The 19,101-nt window shown below is 41.8% G+C and overlaps 2 protein-coding genes across 3 annotated transcripts; both read left to right on the top strand.

Annotated features, from left to right (window-relative positions):
• The first annotated feature begins 3,419 nt into the window (after positions 1-3,419).
• Positions 3,420-6,385, top strand: thtpa (thiamine triphosphatase). 2 transcript variants are annotated; one of them, XM_084565659.1, is made up of 4 exons: positions 3,420-3,479; positions 4,450-4,519; positions 4,792-5,289; positions 5,422-6,385. In XM_084565659.1, the coding sequence occupies exons 2-4, from the start codon at positions 4,450-4,452 to the stop codon at positions 5,520-5,522; spliced, it is 669 nt and encodes a 222-aa protein (XP_084421785.1). In that variant the 5' UTR covers positions 3,420-3,479; the 3' UTR covers positions 5,523-6,385. The 2 variants fall into 2 exon arrangements, with proteins under 2 accessions (XP_084421785.1, XP_084421784.1); XM_084565658.1 differs by lacking the exon at positions 3,420-3,479 and having other exon boundaries at positions 3,830-4,519.
• A 1,801-nt stretch (positions 6,386-8,186) lies between these two features.
• Positions 8,187-18,538, top strand: dcaf11 (ddb1 and cul4 associated factor 11). The gene is made up of 15 exons (XM_084566107.1): positions 8,187-8,397; positions 8,745-9,000; positions 9,885-10,012; positions 11,058-11,176; positions 11,445-11,509; positions 11,678-11,778; positions 12,190-12,336; positions 13,597-13,651; positions 14,055-14,123; positions 14,373-14,430; positions 15,992-16,177; positions 16,345-16,498; positions 16,942-17,094; positions 17,191-17,297; positions 18,326-18,538. Exons 2-15 carry the CDS (start codon positions 8,759-8,761, stop codon positions 18,389-18,391), a joined length of 1,650 nt encoding a protein of 549 aa, XP_084422233.1. The 5' UTR covers positions 8,187-8,397; positions 8,745-8,758; the 3' UTR covers positions 18,392-18,538.
• The last annotated feature ends 563 nt before the right edge of the window (positions 18,539-19,101 follow it).

Genomic DNA, 19,101 nt, shown 5'->3' with positions numbered 1-19,101 from the left:
TGTTGCCATAGCAACCATTCAGGGCGTCAGCTAGGCAAAGGGTTCCCAAACTTTTGCCAAATCATGCCCCCTAAACAGCATTAGCTTCTGGCCAAGGACCCCCTTTGCAAGCCCACAGACAATGCTACAAAATATGTAAAGAAACATCAACTTTTAGAATCTTTTTTCTGTCCATTTTCCATTAGCTACACGCTAGCTTTATGACGCAAATCGCCTGGTCTACACAGATTATAAGGTCATGAACGATGTTTTGACTGGTGGGGAATCAGAAAGATGAGCATGGCAAATAACATTTAGATATGATATATCATTAATAATTATATTTTATAATAATGCTCTAAAAATAATTAGACTATATTTTATAATAATGATTACAAATAATTAGATTATATACATGTATATTTGTCTGAGGCCCCCCTGGCGCCCCCTGGCGGCCCCCTCTTTGAAAACCACTGAGCTAGGCTACATGTCTGTGGTACCGTTAACATTTAGCAGACAACGGGCTAAATCGATTAGCCTACTGTTCTACGGAAGCACACACGGCAAACACAAAACATAAATGACAACACCACTACAGCTAAACACCGACATGTTAACATACACACCAACATATAGACACAGTTAAAGTTCACGTTAGTCAAATAAAAGATGAATAATGAAGAGCATGTTTAACAGGATCGTAGCATGCTAATTTAGCCTTGTGGCTAGTTCCGCGTTAGCCCACGCTTTCCCCGCCAGTCTTGTTTCAACAGCAAATTCATACATCATACAAATAATGTTAAGAAACCACTTACATTTTTAATGGAAAATCGCACACAAATTGACTGTAAACTATTAACATCATAACCTCATACAACACTGGCGTTAGCGGCTATTTTTTAATATAGTTTTTTATATAATTTTTGTATTGTATGTTCAATGTATGTTATTGCTACTGGATGCTTGAATTTCCCTCGGGATCAATAAAGTATCTATCTATCTATCTATCTATCTATCTATCTATCTATCTATCTATCTCTGTCCAGTTATAAGTTACCACCTCAAATGTCAGTGTTTGCTACAGTAAACCGAAAGAAACAAACAAACAAAAAAAAATTATTATTTTAATTAATACTTACATCTGTGTGACGGACTGACGGCTCAGCTCCGTCTTTTAAGCACAACTTGGACGCGAGTCCAGCGTCATATTGCCCCCTGTTGGTAAAACAGTCCTGGGGAAAGTGTTTTGAACAAACCCGCAAGTTTTTGCTAATTTTCCCCGGGACATTTCCCTGAAAAATAAAATCCAGCCACTTTGCTGTCATTTCTCCTGAGGATGGGACTCGGTGTAAAGATGCTTTTGAGCCTTTACAGCCAAGAACAGAGCAGCTAATGTGCCAGTTCCGCTTCATAGTATATCTCCACACGCTGGTATTGTCACTGGCGTTGACTCTAGCTGTATACAGGGGGGAAAAGGGGGCGGTCCGAAGCGCGTATGGACAGGGCTAAGGGGCGGTCTTATGTTCAGAACAAACGATCCACGTCACACATGGCTCACATCGCCACAAATCCAGCCGCTTTTCCTGGTGTTATGGGAGACTTTTGGAGAAAGCTATTCACAACGAGTGCAGCCGTGGGCCCCTCCCCCATCCCAAACCACTCACAGGCGGTACAGTCCTCTAGCAGCCGTCCCTCCAGGCTGCAGTCAGAGCAGGAGATGTTTATCCTTCCGCGTCCAGACTGCAAATGAATTGCACATGCGCGAAGCCGCCGCTAGCTGATTCCTCCTCTTGCTTACAGTCAGGACTGTAGGTAAATGTAAACTTTTCTTTATCTAAATTAAATCACTGCACACAAATAAATTAGTTAGATTGTTTATGTAAATTGTGTACAAAACTTGTTGTAGGCCCAAGTGGACCATAAGGTAAAAAGACAAACCTAAGAAATTAAAAAACTAAAAACCTCATAAAAAAAAGGAGAGTTGGAATTGTGATCTAAAATTTTAATTTGTTGTTCCAGACATATTTAGGGTGTTTTGTTTTGTTTTTTTAATAACTTTTTGTCTCTCCCATGACATAATGCCTATCTCCTACAGCATCCAATACAATTACATGCATGGGGCCAATTAAGCAAATTTTAAGTGATAGTAATTTAGCAACTTTTAGGACTGCCAAAAGCTACTTTCCTTCCTGATGATTTGGCAACACTGGCTGAATGACACATTTCTCAGGCCACTCATGACCATGAAAAAATTACAGCTTTTCTGAGCTGGCAGATACCCGCACACCCTACTAAATGTAGATAAAGCTCCAAAAGAGAGAATTGCATGCTGTGTCATCTTTAAAACAAAACAACTGAACGACAACTGAGTCTCATTACACTAATTGGAAACTCTTTGGAACAGATGGGGTCTTATTTGTTCTTGAAATTAACTGTGCAACAAATGCACATGTATAATATTTCATTGTCATTTGTTTGGTTTGGTTCTCTATGTCTACTTTCAGGACTTGTGTGAAAATCCGCTGATGTTTTGAGTCGCTTTTATGCAGTAATGTAGAAAATCCCATTCGACACTTTTACATTTTAGCAGAACTGTAGATAGAGACACACTGTTACCTACAACAATCACAAATGTAAGCTATTCACGAAAATTACCGTTAGCCACTCTGGTTATAAGCTACCACCTCAGATGTTGGTGTTTGCTAGATTTAACCAAAAGAAACACAAAATCAGAACTATTTTAAATAATACTTAGATCTATGAGACGGATTGATGGCACAGCTCCATCCTTTAAGACCAACTTTGATGCCGGGCCAGCCTTGTATTGGCTCCAGGTTTGTAAAGCTGTCAAGAAGAGGAACACACAATAATGTGTTTCACTCGTTTCGAGACATTTCCATTACAAATAAAATTAAGCCACGTTAGTTCTCCCAAGGCTGGGCTTGGTGTAACGCTTGTGTTGAGCCTTTGCAGCCGGGCACAGAGCAGCTTGAATGCCAGGATCGCATACTGTTGTGAATCCCAAGCTTGATAAAATGAAATGTAGATTTTGTTAGCTATGTGCACCAAGAAGGAGAGGGCAGTCTGTACGTATGCCTCTTAGGCGGTCTTATGCAACAAATTTCGTACGTAAAAGCTGGCTGCAAATTAAATCGGCTTGCTGAATGACAGTTTTACTCTTAGTCGACCCATAACAAACTTTCTGCATAGATTTTTCCAGCTTTTCTGAGTTGGCACAAATCCAACTAAATGCAAAATAAATATCAAACAAACGACATAACAAAAAAAGTCCAGGATGTGGAATGAACAATTAGCATAGAAGATTAAAACTGCATCTGTGTGGTCCATGCGTTACTGGGACAGGAAGTGTTGTGCTTGAATACCCTCTTAGGTGCCCCGAGTCACGCCTGTCCAAAAATAAACTCTGCTGACGTGAAGGGGCTACCCGGATTTATCTGTTGATGCCAAATTGTTTGGATTTAAGGACTTGACTTGTGAAGGTGTGTGAACGTGCAGTTACGCTGTTTTAATCGTGAATTTTATACACTCCCTGGTTCAGTTTGGTGATTTCGACATGTACTTCATGCACGAATGCGTGACTGAATGACTCGAGTCTAGGCAGGTGCGATACGTTACAGGAGCGACTGCTGAGTTATTTTATAATAATAAAGCTGGAACAACAATAACAGTTCAGTTTTTAACATGCACCCACTGTTTACAGTGAAGGGGCGGGGATTCCAATGATACATGAAACCAAAACCAAACACAAGTCTAATAGCACAAGAAACAATGCATTTATGACTGCCTAAGTACGTAAAAACAAAGAAATTAAATGATTATTGTATAATTATTTTGTGCAACTGGATTATTATTACTGAGGAATTACTGTGTACGCTACATTCAAATTTCTAGCAGGTCCAACTGAAGGTTATTTTAAAAATTTGAATAGGTTTTGTTTAATCTGTATATGGTTAGAGTATTCAGACATTGCACATATAGTGCATAAGGTTTTTTTTTTCAGCAGCAGAACTTGATTTTCACTTCCGGAGGGAGCAAACTTTGAGTTTATAAAGATTTACTCTTAAAAATAGTGACACACAAACAGGAGGAAAGTGTTCCTAATGTAGTCCCTTTATGCATTTTCCCTGCTGGAAAGACCATTTGATTATATACACCTTTATATTTACATTCACTTGCCAGTTCATTATGTACTCGAGTGAAATTAAATGTATCCAAATACAACGGACCTGCACTAAATCTTAGCTTCATCAAAGTTATGGTATTCAGCGTTTGTGGTTTGTAGTACTAATGAATTGCCATGTTTTTATTATTTTGACAACCCCACTGTTTGCACTAATGTACCTAATGTTTTGGCAAGTGAGTCTAAATCAGCCTTGCAATGGACTGAAGTGAACTCGGGTGTATTAGCAATCAGACCACGCCGTGAGTATTGATCTTATGTCGTTTCAGATGAGCGTGGAAGTGGAGAGAAAATTCTTATTCAGTGCTGACACCTTGAAAACACTGGAGGAGATCGGAGGTACGTGTTTAATTTGTCTTCCACACATTCAGAACTGAGGCATTCAGCCGATACTGTGATCAACAACAGCGTATAAGCAGTCACTTAAAAGGCTTTTTAAACATTTAATGACACTAATTGCTGTGGTTGTTGTGTAACAGCAGTGACACTGGCCACCTGTCTCTTGTTAATAATAAAGTTTAATTAACCGTATCAGCCTTGTTAGTATTTTATTTGTTTATCTTTTTTTTTAATTATTGATCCATCTTCATCCCACTTCATTTCTTCTGCAGTTTGTGTTGGCCAGCGTGAGTTTCGTGACCAGTATTACGACACCCGCAAGTTTGACCTGACTTTGAGAGACATGTGGCTGCGTAAACGCAAAGGGTGCTGGGAGCTCAAATGCCCGACATCCGCTGTCAGTGTGACAGAAGACCTGAGTGGAGAACAATCCCAAGCAGCAGCGCTGTGTACTCGTTACAAGGAGATAACCAAGCTGCCAGAAATTCACCTGAGAGTGGAGGAGGTCATAAAAGACGCTTGTGAGCACAGAGAGAGAGAGACGGGCTCCTCGCAGGAAGATGAGTCTTGGCTAAGCAAACTGAATCTGGTATGCTTTGCAGATTATACAACAGTGCGGCGGTCATTCACTTTAGAGGAGGAGGGGGTGCAGATAGATCTGGACCAAGCTGACTTTGGCTACCATGTGGGAGAGATAGAGGTCCTCATACCAGAGGGAGGGGATGTGCAGTGTGCCCTGGAGAAGATCAGAAAAGCAGCTCAAAAGCTGGGTGAGCTCATAGCTTTCAAACCGCACAGCCATTTAACACTTTCACTACAGAGTCCACCAGTATCATTTTGTTTACCTGTGACATGATTTTATCCACTAAAGACTGTTTTCTTCTTGTTCTTGTTCTTCACAGGCCTCACTGGAGATCAGCGGGTTGAAGGAAAAATGAATGTTTATCTTAAACGATATCAGCCAGACCACTATGCAAAACTACTGAGTGCACACGTTTTATAACAGATGATATTATCTGGGTGTTAACGTTATCTGTACATAGTCACATATGTAATATCGAGATATTATTTATCAGACCAGCTTAATATATGTTATTGAGGAAGTGTGCACGATGTCTTACGTGACACTTTATGTCACATTAAGTGTAATTTGGCAAATTGTGTCATTTTCAATGCGAAGCTGACATAGTTTGAGATGCGTTAAAGGATTATCTTATCTTATGTCGAGTGTTTAATGATTTGTTGAAATTACACCACTTTAGCTGAAGTCGAGATAAACATAGATATAAATTTAATGGTCCAGTGACACCCAATGTCAAACGCAACCACATATGAGAGTTTAATGTAATGGCAACATATGAAGCTACTACTAGGTTTCTTTAAGTTTGATGATAAACATGATGATGTTAGTTTCAACAATGTTAACACATTAAAAATGACAATAGTCAGTCCTTCGTGTTCATGACAGGTATCTCAAGGTTATGACGATGTCGTGTCAGCCTTCTGCGGATCCCTTCTAGTACAGTGCTACTGAGAAGCTTCAATAAAGTTTATTGAAGTCGAGATGAGTGTACTACTACTAGATGAACCCGAAGAACCTGTGAACCTGATTGCCTTGAAATATTTAAACCTGATCTTATCGCTACTTGAACTTTTTATATATTTTTATCTGACTGCAATCTGAACAGTAAGATGTATGAAGCGAATAAATGGGACGGCATTTTGTCAGTTCACCGCTAATGAATACTGTTTCTCACTGAAAGACGGAATAAATGACACTCCAAGATGAAGTGGTGGTCTCTCTGTGGTACACACGTTTTTTTTAGTGATTTCCCATTGCCATTAAACATATACTTTTATCATGGTTTCTCCATTTTACACGTGGCCTGTTAATACTTGTCTTTGTATTTTGCAGCCACGTGCTCACTACTGTCATGTGGCATCCTGCTTCCCAAATATCACCTGTCAGTTAGTTCTGTTAAGGTGTAATGTTAGTGACTTGCATATTATTAGTTACTAATTCATTTATATTGAGCACAAGTACTTAATGAGTAAAAAAATGTGAAGATTTCAATCTCAATGAAAGTAGATATTGCAAATATTGCACATATGCTGTAAAAACAACCTGTACCATACTGCTTATACGCCACACTATTTATGCCACGTGCACTTACTGCCTATTGCACTTCTGGTTAGACGCTAAACTGCATTTCATTGCTCTGCACCTGTACATCTGTAATGACAATAAAGTTGAATCTAATCTTATCTAATCTAAAATGGACAGCATAAACAAGGCTAATGCAACTCTTCTGTCACTTTAGTTATCTAACCACAAATTACTGTTATCTTTGTATGGAAAAATGTATTAAAATGTTACTCTTATTGCAGTGAGATGGTATTTTTCCACCTCTTTATTGCAGAAACAGATGAGCACAGGCATTTAATATACTGATCAAGTCTTCCATAACAATATACTCTATATAAAACCGTAATTATTATAGTGGACACTGTGGGATTCAGTCTACTCAGCAGCTCTGTAACAGTGTAAATGCTCTACCACGTTGGTTAACTTTTTTTTTGCATAACAGCACTACTATATATATATATATATTATACTATATATTATAATATTAAATATATATTAAATATAATAATAAATATATACTGTACTATATATTTATTGATTATTCCATTCCTTTTGCACCTGCCCAACTCAGGGGTTGCACCAGCCACTTTATGACTTATGTCATTAGCCTAGTTTGTAGTTTGCAGCTTATTCTATTTTTTGCTGATACCCACTTTGGGTATGTATGCGTGTAGTATATATGTGTATATGTATATGGATGTATGTATATATATATATCTCTTCCTTATTTTTTTACATCTTATATTTGTACATTTTGTGTTTAAGTTGCTGCACCGTAGGCCTTTGAGGAAAGTAATTTCAATCCTGTGTATGTGTTGCACATGTCAGAATTGACAATAAAGCTGACTTTGACTTTGACAATTAGAAGGTGAAGAAATATTTATAAAATTATTATTTTGAGCAACCGTAATAATATAATTTAATATAATTTAAATTTTACGTTTACATTGAACTTTTATTTTATTTTATTTTATTATTATTTTGTGCAACTGCAATAATATAATTTAATATAATTTTAATTTTACGTTTACATTGATATTTTATTTTATTTTATTTTATTATTATTTTGTGCAACCGTAATAATATAATTTAATATAATTTTAATTTTAAGTTTACATTGAACTTTTATTTTATTTTATTTTATTATTATTTTGTGCAACCTTAATAATATAATTCAATATAATTTTAATTTTAAGTTTACATTGATATTTTATTTTATTTTATTTTATTATTATTTTGTGCAACCTTAATAATATAATTCAATATAATTTTAATTTTAAGTTTACATTGATATTTTATTTTATTTTATTTTATTTTTTTATTTTATTATTATTTTGTGCAACCGTAATAATATAATTTAATATAATTTTATTTTTAAGTTTACATTGATATTTTATTTTATTTTATTTTATTATTTTTTTTTTAATTTTTTTTTTGCCCAGCCCTCTGACGACAGCGGCGCCGATCACGTGACGGCGAAAGGGCAGGAGGGGCACGCGCAGGGTTTTTTCACACTTTTGTAAACAACATGGCGATCCACGGACTGGCCCTGAGAGCCGACTGATCAAACACACACACTCTGCTGTCAAAAACCCACAGTTTGACGCGTCGCCAGCGCTGCGTGCTGAGACCGTGCGGGAGTTGTGCGCTTAAGGAAAACTGCCAAGTTCCCACCGAAACGACAAAGAGCTGGAGCCGCGAGCTGTCAGGAAGACTGTTTGACAGTCAAACGGTAGCTAATGTTGTCGTCAGGTCGTTAGCATTAGTAGCTAGCACACCAGGAACCACCCCTTTTATCTTAATTGTGGTGCGCTAACGTACAGTAAAGATATATCTGTCGGCTAATTTTTGTTAGCTTGCATTGTTTACATGAAGGAAGCTAAGAAAATAACTTGAGCTAATATCAGTTTAGCGTTATGTCCTGCAGACAGTGCGTTACCTAACCTGTGTTTTCTCATTTCCTCTACCAACACACGCGTCCACACACACTTCATATGTGTTCACCTGACCCCCCCCCACCTCCTTCCCTCTCCTCCAAGTAAAACATGTTTTTTTTTGTCTTTGCTCCCTCCCTGCCAGGCGCTCCTCAGTCTATGGGCTCTCAGTCCAGTTCTGGGATGTCTGGTGGAAGGGGTTCTTCCAGTGGCAACCCAGCGGAGCAGTCTGAAACAACAGAACCAAACCAGAGCAGCAGTAGCAGCGGCGGCAGCAGCAGCGGCAGCAACAGCAGCAGCAGCCGAGGCCGCAGGACGGCTGACAGGCAGCAGGGAGACAGACAGTCAGCATCAGAGGAGGACGTCGACTTAGCTGAAGTGCTGGCTTACTTACTGAGGAGGTATACTGACGCTACAAAACAAACTAACTGCACAGTCTGTGTTGTTTTGGGTGTATTGTTTTCCCATCCACACATCGATGCCACAGTGGTGCAACTTCTTTCCACGGCGGTGCAGAACAAAATATATCAGCGTCCCTGCGCGGATAGCTGAGATGCTAACAGAAGCAAAAGTGCTCAGAGAACACCCAGTGTGATGTGGTGCAGTGCAGCACAAACAGGCCTGCAATGTGCTCCTGTATTATCTTACATAAGAGCACTTTTTGTCTCCCCCCCCCCCCCCCCCCCGCTTATTTAGCATATTATGAGTAGCTTCAGTCAGGGTGTCAGTGCACCAAAACATCAGTTCATCAGCTTACACTCTCTAGAGATCAGTTGATTATACTCTACAGTGGCTGGTCTGTTTTATTAGCGGCTAAAAACAAAGGGAAAAAGCTCTCACGCCGATTTAAACGTCCATTCCAGTGCTGCTGAAGCTAAGAGGGGGGTTAGAGGTTGACTTCTACGATGATGATTTAGTTAAAGGCTGGTGCATTTTATAAATACGTCTCCGGGAGCGGGAGGCATTGTAGTAATAAAACAGCAGAGGACTCAGAACTAGAAAGCACCAGGATCTGAAAGAGCTGAAATGAAGAAGAGGCACTCACACTTCTCACTCCAGTTAGCTTTCAGCTGCCCTCAAGCGAGCCAGTAACTCCCCACATCTGTTACGGTGGAATGTGGCTGCTTGTACAGAAGCTTTTTTTTTTTCGTGCAGGCTGGTTTCTTTCTGTTTGGTTGTGGGGTTGCAGCCATGAAATTAATGTTTAGCTACACTTTGAGCGTGTGCCGCGGCTTTTAATTAATTGATCTGACGTTGAAACGGTTTGGCGTTTTGTTTCGTGCAGGGGCCAGGTCAGACTGGTCCATGGCAGCGGAGCCACGGGGCTGCAGCTGGTCCAGTCGTACTCTGACTCTGATGAGGACAGCGACGGAGCCTGGGAGGGACGGCTGGGTGACCGCTACAATCCACCAGGTAACCTCCAGATCCAGGCGGTTTTTAGAACGGTAGAATCAGGATTGCCGGGTCTTTTGTAGTTATTTCTTTTAGCTTTTCCAATCAGAACGTCTCCTTATTCTGTTTTAACGACTGCTGGCTAGTGTCAAAGCTGCCAGAAATGAAATCACGTGACTAAGCATGTGACGTTAGTCAGACAGCAGTTAATAAATACTTGAATGTGGTTTGTGGAGATTGTTATTCACTACTACAAACTTGATCCACCACGAAAAATATAAAAACCTCACGTCCACTCAGGCAAAGGTTGCACTGAAACAACAACACCAACAAACACTGATCGCCATGTTATAAGAAAAGCAACGTTTCCTCGAGGCAACGTCAAGGCAGAAAGTGTTACAGAGAGGGTTACTGAGTTCATGGCGTTGGAGGACCAGCCCATTTATGTAGACGAGAACACGGGTTTTGTGGAGCCAAGGTACGAGCTGACCTCTCCTCGTTACATTAACCTTGATCGCTCTTTTTATTGGACTTAATACAGTCCCGTGATAAATATGTGATCTAGGAGACTACAAGTAAGATAAGAAAGGCCTCAGTCGTAAAAGGTCTGTATCGGATCAGGGAGCAAAATAAACTTGGTCAGGACACCAAAAGTAGTTAAAAAACAAACAAACAAACAAAAAATAAAGCAGGATTAATCCCAGTAAGGTTTCATTTAAAGATGTGGACTATGTTGGAGTAGTATTAAGGAAGTAAATGTTATTTATGGAAGCAGAGATTGAGTAAATGCATTCCACCCACGCGTCCGTCACGCTGGAAACACACAGTAGTTGGGCTGTTCTTGAGTGGCTTCACTTATCTGTGGCTGTCGCTGACATCACTGAACAGAATAATAAACATAAATCGGCTCGTGTAAAGATTAAGAATGTGTCATTACAAAATATCAAAAGGCATCCAAGGAGCTGCAATTATCAGTACACTTTTATTGAGTGCAGTAAAAGAATCCAAAGATAATGAAGCGAATCTATCCATCTATCTTTCTTCTTTCTTCGTGGTATCTTTACAGTGGACTCCCAGCCAGACACACACGAAGTGGACCAAAGTGAGATCCGAACGCAGATCCTGCTGGCCACCGCCTCCTCCGCCTTGAAGAGCCGCCACAGTTTCACCCACATGCTGAGAGAGGTCAGACCACATGGATAGAGAAGGAGGAAAAAAATAAAAAATTGTGTTGCACTCTAAACCGCAGCGTAATTACCGGCAAATTCCAACCGCTAGTAAACACAGAAGGAAGCATGCATGTTTAATTCTGCATAGTTTTTCTGTGATGTAATAAAACGACTATTAATTCTGTCCATTTTGTCTAAACATTTAAGAGGATTTTAATCACTCGTTTGTGTCGTTTGTGCCGGGTTTATTGCCAATAAATATTGACTGATCTATTTATGCGCAGAGAGAACAAGGCAGATGTAGAGGGTCCAGTTTTTCCCATGGAGAGTGCAGTCGTATACGCACACAGTAAGTGTTTTAATATAAATGTATTATTATTTTAAAATCAGATGTAGAAATGGAATCGTAATCAATTAAGTTGAGCATGAACAAAAACAAGAGCATGTTGAAGGTGCACTTCATTGCTCCGGACTTGAATATGACTAAGATATTAACCCCTTCTGTGATTCTCTGCAGTTTCCTGCCAAACTATGTGTCCCACAAGGATACGTACCAGCAGAAAGCCTTCTGTGGAGTGTACAGCGAGAATGGCAACATGTTCCTCTCAGCCTGCCAAGGTAAATAATAGGATTTCCAACATGAGAACCCGGAGGAATTGAATCAGATCTGATAATAAGTCTCAGTGTTAGTTTAAAACCGCCAAAAACGCACCACCAAATCACTGCATGCATTCAAGGCATGTGTCGTGCACAGAATGTGGTCGGGCGAAGACAAAAAAAATACTGTAAAGCTAAGTAAAAGAAACTATAAGAAAATATTCTTTGTGACTATTTTCTGATGTTGGATGTTTTTTAACTGAACCATACGAGCAAGGGAGAGCAGATGCCACCTCCCTCTGCATCTCCATCATTTGATTTTGTATTAGGAGCCAGCTGCTGTTCAAACAAGGCTTTTTAAACGGTTCCCAAAATGAAATCTGTTTTTAAACCCTTCAAAATAACGCGTCTTTTTCCTCTCGCCTCCTCTAGACCAGAACATCCGCTTGTACGACACCACTAGAGGACGCTTCCACCTGCGGCGAACGATAAAAGCCCGCGACGTGGGCTGGAGCGTTCTGGACGTCTGCTTCACCCCCGACACTCAACACGTGCTCTACTCCAGCTGGTCTGACTACAGTAAGGCTAGGGTACCCGTACGAGACCTCAGTTAGCCAGTCGCTATAGTATTTACATTTATAAATTCAGAAAACATGACCATTTATCTCCATATACCCGTTGAACTTTGTGCTATTGGGTCGTTTCCTGTAATAACAAACTGCACCATACTTCTCTTGAAATGTGTTGGCTCCGTGGAGCCTCGTTGTGCTAGGATGAAAATAGCTCTGGTAAAAATTAACCGTGTGATTATGTTGTTTTTGTGCCTGTGATCGTTTTATTTTATTGTACTTTAATGTCCTAAATAGAAGTAATAAATAGTACAGTAAGAGAGAGGGTTTAGGACTATTCCCGACTTTATTCGCAGCTTCTACAATTTTAAATGACTCCCTATTTATCTTATGGAGCCTTATTTGTGCTTTAACAAAACTTAATTTAAGTGTTTCATCTTAGAAGTGTGAAATGTATACTCACTTGCCAGTTTATTAGGTACACTGAAGGTTATGGTGCTCAGCAGTCGTTTCAAATAACCGAGAGAGCTGTTGATTCAACTGTGCTTTTATTTTGAAGGCTGTTGTTTGTAGCACTGTTGAATTGTTTCTTTTATTTTGACAACCCCATTACCTCATAACAGCACCACAAACAACACTAACAAAAATGATCTTATAGTGGAATGATCACCCTATAACCTTCATGAAGCTAAGGTTTAGTGCAGGACTGTTTTATTAGAATGCGTTTCTTTTCACTAGTGTACCTAAAAAACTGGCAAGAGAGCGTACTCTACGTACTGTGCATTGCCTCAGAAACTTCCCCACTGTTGTGCACTTCTTGCTGCTGCAGACGTAAATAGTTCTGCGCTGGCACGTCTTCTGCAAGCGATGACACGACTTTGTGTTATGATTCATAATCGCTCTCCACGCCGCAATTTCCTGCTCATTGTAACGAGAAGAAATAACTGATTAGCGAAGAGTGACTCACGGGGGAAGAATCCGCTGAAAGCCTATTAAATGGGGGAGTAGTGAACTAATGAACGAGGTGGGGGAGTGGGGGGGGGGTTTCTGACACGGCCTAAAGTGTGGTTGCCTGGCGAGAGTTTGCCAAAGCTGGCAGGAGTTTTGTGTTTTTGCAGAACCGCGTTTCACTTCGAATTACACTTTTTTAGCTGCGTTTCATGATGAATTGTCGTGTTCTGCCATAATTTTTACGCAACCCGTTCATATGTTCTCTCTCTCTCTCTCCCTCTCTCTCTTTTTTTTGTGTGTGTGTGTGTCCTCCCCACAGTTCATTTGTGCAGTATAGATGGAGACAGTGAAAACCACACCGCCCTGGACCTCAAGTTAGTGTTTCTCCTCATAGTAACTTATAACATTACGGAGCAGGTAATCTATCATTCCTTACCAGCCGGCCCTCCTCTCCCTTCACCGCCACCTGGATGAATGATGCTGTCAGAGCTTGTCACCACAACATCCATCCTCTCGCCCTCCTCTCTCTCTCTCTCTCCGTGTGTGTGTGTGTGTGTGTTTCTTTGTTAAACTGAGAGATCATTACTCCCAACAAAGCACCCCCATTAAACTCATAGCACTCCCACCAGTAACATTGTTTAAGAGGTGATGCGTGCCTTCATGAAGCAGCTTTTTGGTGTGGGATGACATACAATAGACGGCGTATTTGTGATTCTGTGATCAGCACTGTCAAACCTGCTCTTGTGTTCTTTGTGCGTGTCTGTGTGTGCTTTGTAGTCCAGATGAGAGGAGGTTTTGTGTGTTCTCCCTGGCTGCGTCCACAGATGGCAAAGAGATCCTGGGAGGGTGAGTACAGTTTGCTTTTATGTTTCAAGGCAGCGAGTGGCTGGCGTTGAAGCCGAAGGCTCGTTCACAAAGACAAATTCCTGCAGCCCCTCTTTTGTTCTCGGTGTAAATAATATAATCTTATTATAGCCAGTGTTGTGAATGCTTGAATCCTGAGTAACGCGACGGCTAATATAAATGTTAAAGCAGACTGTGCTCAGCGGGATCAGTCACTTAAATGAGATTTCCTTTCATCCCCTCTCCTTCCAGAGCGAACGACGGCTGCCTCTATGTTTTTGATCTCGAGCAGAACAAGCGAACGCTGAAGGTTAGTGTTTGCCTTTGCAGGTTTTCGCTTGCTTCTTTGCCTTGTGGGCGCCGCATCCACGTCCACCTCTGTCCTGCTCGTGCCTCATCCCGCGGTCAAGGTGAGCCAGACATGGCGGAGCTAAAAGTGTGCCGGCTCGCATAAAGTTTTGCGCCGCGTAGCTGCAAAGAGCCGTCCTCCACCCTGCAGTGGGACGGCGGGGGTTAAAACCCACCTCCCTCCTCCTCCCACAACCACCCTGTGTGTAGAAGTCAGCGGTTGACCTCCACCATCTGCTTCATCACTATCTTACACGCAGTGTGTCCCTCCCATTACCTCAGTCTCAGTGTCCTTATAGCCCATTTTGGTGTTCCTTCACCTCTTCATACAGTTAATCTGGTGGCTGTACATTGCTTCAAGCTAAATGCTAACGCCAGCATGCTATCAGGATCTTGAGCTGATGTTTAGCAGGTATAATGTTTATGATCCTCATCGTCTTAGCTAAGTGGGTTAGCGTGCTAATATTTGATAATTAGCCCCAACTTCATCTTCCCTTAGCCATGAGGCTGCTGGGAAATGTCATTAGTGTTGCAGGTATCTAATCATAAACTAGAAATATTAAGTTAGAAGTTGACCTAATAAATGTGCTTCAGGAAAGACAACTGGGATCGGTAGGCTTAAAGGGTTGGCTTGTTTACCTGTAACCTCAGAATCGGAAAAATATTCAGCCATGTTGCAAAAAAAACTAGCAGTAGCAAATGACAGGTAAACAAGCCGACTGTCATGGGTGCGCACGGCGCTCAGAGATGACATCATCCGGGGTCTGTCGGTCGATCTACAGACCCCAGATGATAATAACGGGTAACTCTGGACTCAACAGGGAATAGCACTAGCGTATCATAACAAAATATTGAAATGAACGAGTTTCGCGGCAGATAATGCGTTATTTAGAGGCTGCGTTTCGGTGCCCCATTCACTCCCACTATATGGATATACACTGATCTAAAAATATCCCGAAGGAATACAAATTACATAAAAGTTATATGGGTGAGTAAACGACCATATTTTATGCCAGAAATAAGGTCCAGGTTGTAAAAAACATGCGACTATGAATACCAAATTTCAGCCACAAAGCTGGAGATAATATATTTATTTTCTAACATATTTACATTTTGAATAACAGTGACAAAATCTAGTTAACCCTATTAGTCCAGACTCTGTCTCTCGCTCATGTTTCTGGCATTTTTTAGCTGTTAGACTGACACACTCATGTTGCATGTCACCTCAAAAAGTAGCTCCGTCAGTACGTGCATCCTGTGAAGACACACATCCAAAGCTTGTTTGAGACAAAGCCCTGGATGTGTGTGCGCATGGAGAACTGTACTGATTAAATAAATTATCTTAAATGAGCGTAAGTCTTGCAGAAGAATACGTCTGTCTTTAGACAAAACTATGTTTTTGGCATGCACAAGCATTTTTCACACGCTCTCTCTCACGAAGTAGATCACACACGCTCGCTGGCTTGCGCAGACGCCGCACAGAAACACTGACTGTCTTTCTTTTGCGTCTGCCTCCCCATCAGATCGATGCCCACGAGGACGACGTGAATGCGGTGGCGTTCGCCGACGGCTCGTCCCAGCTGCTCTTCTCTGGCAGCGACGACGCGCTGTGCAAGGTGTGGGACAGACGGACGCTGCGGGAGGACAGACCGCAGCCTGTCGGACAGCTGGCCGGCCACCGAGACGGCGTCACCTTCATCCACAGCAAGGTGGGGGGTCAAAGGGAGGAACGCGGCTGCTGTTTAATCAGTCCGGAAATGCTCATGTATAGTTAGAGGATTGGTGAAAGTAGTTTAAATGACAACAAGTATTGTATAGTGGTGCAACTTTCAGGTTTGTGTGTTGAATAATCCTCGCCATCTCGACACTTTTCCAGGGTGATGCACGCTATCTGATCAGCAACTCGAAGGACCAGTCCATCAAGCTCTGGGACGTCAGGAAGTTCTCGCCCAAAGAGGGACTGGCAGCTTCCCGCTTGGCCGTCACCCAACAAAACTGGGATTACCGCTGGCAGCAGGTTCCCCAGAGAGGTGAGGAGGGGAGGAACCAGAGGGAGGGGAGAAAGGGAGAGATGCTGGAGGAGAGGTCGTAAAGGGGAGGACAGTGGAGGAGGCAAAGATGGAATGACGTTGTGAAAGAAGAGAGAGAGAGAGAAAAGGCCAGTGACGGGAAGGTGAAACGTGGTGAAGGTAAAAGGATATGACAGTAAAAACACGCACGGGGGGATGAGTGATTACCAAGTCAGGGAGGAGGGAAGGAGTAGTGGAGAGGTGAAGGATAGGAGCTCGGTTAATGAGATGGAGAAGGGAGGGAAGAGGAGATAAAAGCCTAAATGAGGAAAAACTTCACTCTAGTTACACAGCATTTTCGTTTGTTCTGGATGAAATTCGAGGTCAGGTATGTGGTTACGTCTACAGGTGTAAAAGGACACATTTTTATAGTTTTAACTGTGTTGTCTTGTTGTCCCTTGCAGCCCTAAAGAAACACAAGCTGACAGGCGACACCTCGGTGATGACCTACCGGGGTCACGGCGTCCTGCACACCCTCATCCGCTGCCGCTTCTCCCCCGAGTTCAGCACTGGGCAGAGATTCATCTACTCTGGCTGTTCTACCGGCAAAATCATCAGTGAGTGTCTCGTGACGCAGCGACACCAATTAATCAAGACCACAGCGCACAGGCGAGACGCTAAAACCGGCTGAACTGTTTGTTGTTCATGTGCAGTCTACGACGTGCTGACGGGCGGGGTGGTGTCCAGGCTGTCGGGCCACGACGCGTGCGTGAGGGACGTCAGCTGGCACCCGTACGAGGACAACATCATCAGCAGCTCTGTGAGTGCCGTTAATGCAAACCCGTCCTGCTGGAATCAATGCGTGAAAGCTCAGCGTCATAAATATTACATTAAATCCTAAGACTTTTTTTAAAAGTTGTAAAAGGTTTTAATTGAGTGGCGTTAAGCCAGACAGCGTTTTCTCTAGTAATGGAACAGAGCGGAACACAGAAAATACAGAACATTAGATTTTCTGGTAATAATGAGGGAATAAAATTGACCATTTGCGGAAATAAATAAATGTTTTCTCTGCATATTGGACTGAATTGAACTTTTCAGCAGTTTTTCTAGTAGTTGTAGAGGAAGCTAGACTTCTGAAACTGCATTAAAGCTGGTCACCCTGCTTACAGCAGCAAAAATAACTGAAAGTCCTAGATTTACTTCTGACATACGCCCATCAGCCACAACATTAAAACCACTAACAGGAGAAGTAAAGAACATTGACCATCTTGTGACAATACAGTGTTCTGCTGGGAAACTTTTGGACCTGCTATTCATTCATGTGGATGTTACTTAGACATGTAGCACCCACCTAGACCGGACCAGGCACCCCCACCCCATAGCAATGACACTCCTTGACACAGGCACACACACACAAAAAAAAACGCTTTAGGAACAACTCAAAAAACATGAAGAACAGCACAAGGTGTTGACCTGGCCTCCAAATTCACTAGATCCCAAACTGATCAAGTATCTGAGAGAGGCCCCTCCCCTCGAAGGCCCCCCACTGACAACACTCTGTTGCCAGACACCACAGGACACCCTCAGAAGGCCCATGTCCATTCTCTGATGAGTCACAACTGTTTTGGAGGCACAAGGGAGACCTACACAATATTAGGAAGGTGGTCATAATGTTAAGCTTGATCGGTGTATCATCAAAACTACTTAGCTAAATGACAAAACTTTGGGGTTAAAGTGTTATTTTAGTAAGTCAACCATGTCTTAAAAGACCAAGTTAAGGAAAGGCATTGAAAGGCCAATAAAACTGTGGGTCGCAGTGTTTTTACCTCCTCGTTTATTTCTCTACAGTGGGACGGAGCGGTGCGAATGTGGGAACACAGACAGACCCATCCTCTAGAGGAGGAGAGAGACTGACAAAAGGTGAAACGCAGCAAGAGAAGAAGGGAGACAAAGGAAAAGATGAGGAGAAAGTGATATCACCACAGACGGGGCAAAGAGGAGGAGGACGAGGAGGAGGAGGACCCCTGCCAGAGGAAGCCAGTAAGCTCAGACGGACTCGGAGAGACTTAAATATCTTTTAAATTCAATGCTGGATATTAATGATTACAATTATAGCGTGGCTGTGAGGTGTTCATTTGGACGCCCCCGGGACAGCCACGGCCTGCTTCTGTTTTTGGTTTGTTTTTTTTGTTTTTGTTTTTTTTCCTCACTGTCTTGCGGCGAATAAACAGGCCGAAGCTTTTCAATCTGGCCTGAAACCCAAAACGTGCTGAGGCTCAAAGCGCTAAGCACTGCACTTTGTGAGCTATTGAAAAATTTAATGATAAGTTCGTTATATGACATAAAAAAAACAAAAAAACAATGTTGGACGCTTCGTTGAGAGCGCTATGATGATGATTTTTGTATAAATGTATAGTATTTTAAATGGTATGTGCATTCAGGGAGTGTTTAGGTAGACGTCACCGTGCTGACCTGGCATCAGTCTGGACTCAGCTGATACGAACAACACGAGCTCCTTGTCCTATTTTAGGCGCTGTCACGTTTAAAGGACCAGTGTGTAGGACATAGTGACATCTAGTGGTGAGCTGGCAGATTGCGACCAACCGAGCGCCCCCTTTCCTCAT

Source organism: Chelon labrosus, assembly GCF_963514085.1.
Source record: "Chelon labrosus genome assembly, chromosome: 18".
In the NCBI taxonomy this organism is placed as follows: domain Eukaryota; kingdom Metazoa; phylum Chordata; class Actinopteri; order Mugiliformes; family Mugilidae; genus Chelon; species Chelon labrosus.
The sequence above is the reverse complement of the archived record's forward strand: the minus strand, read 5'-3'. Positions and strand labels throughout refer to the sequence as shown.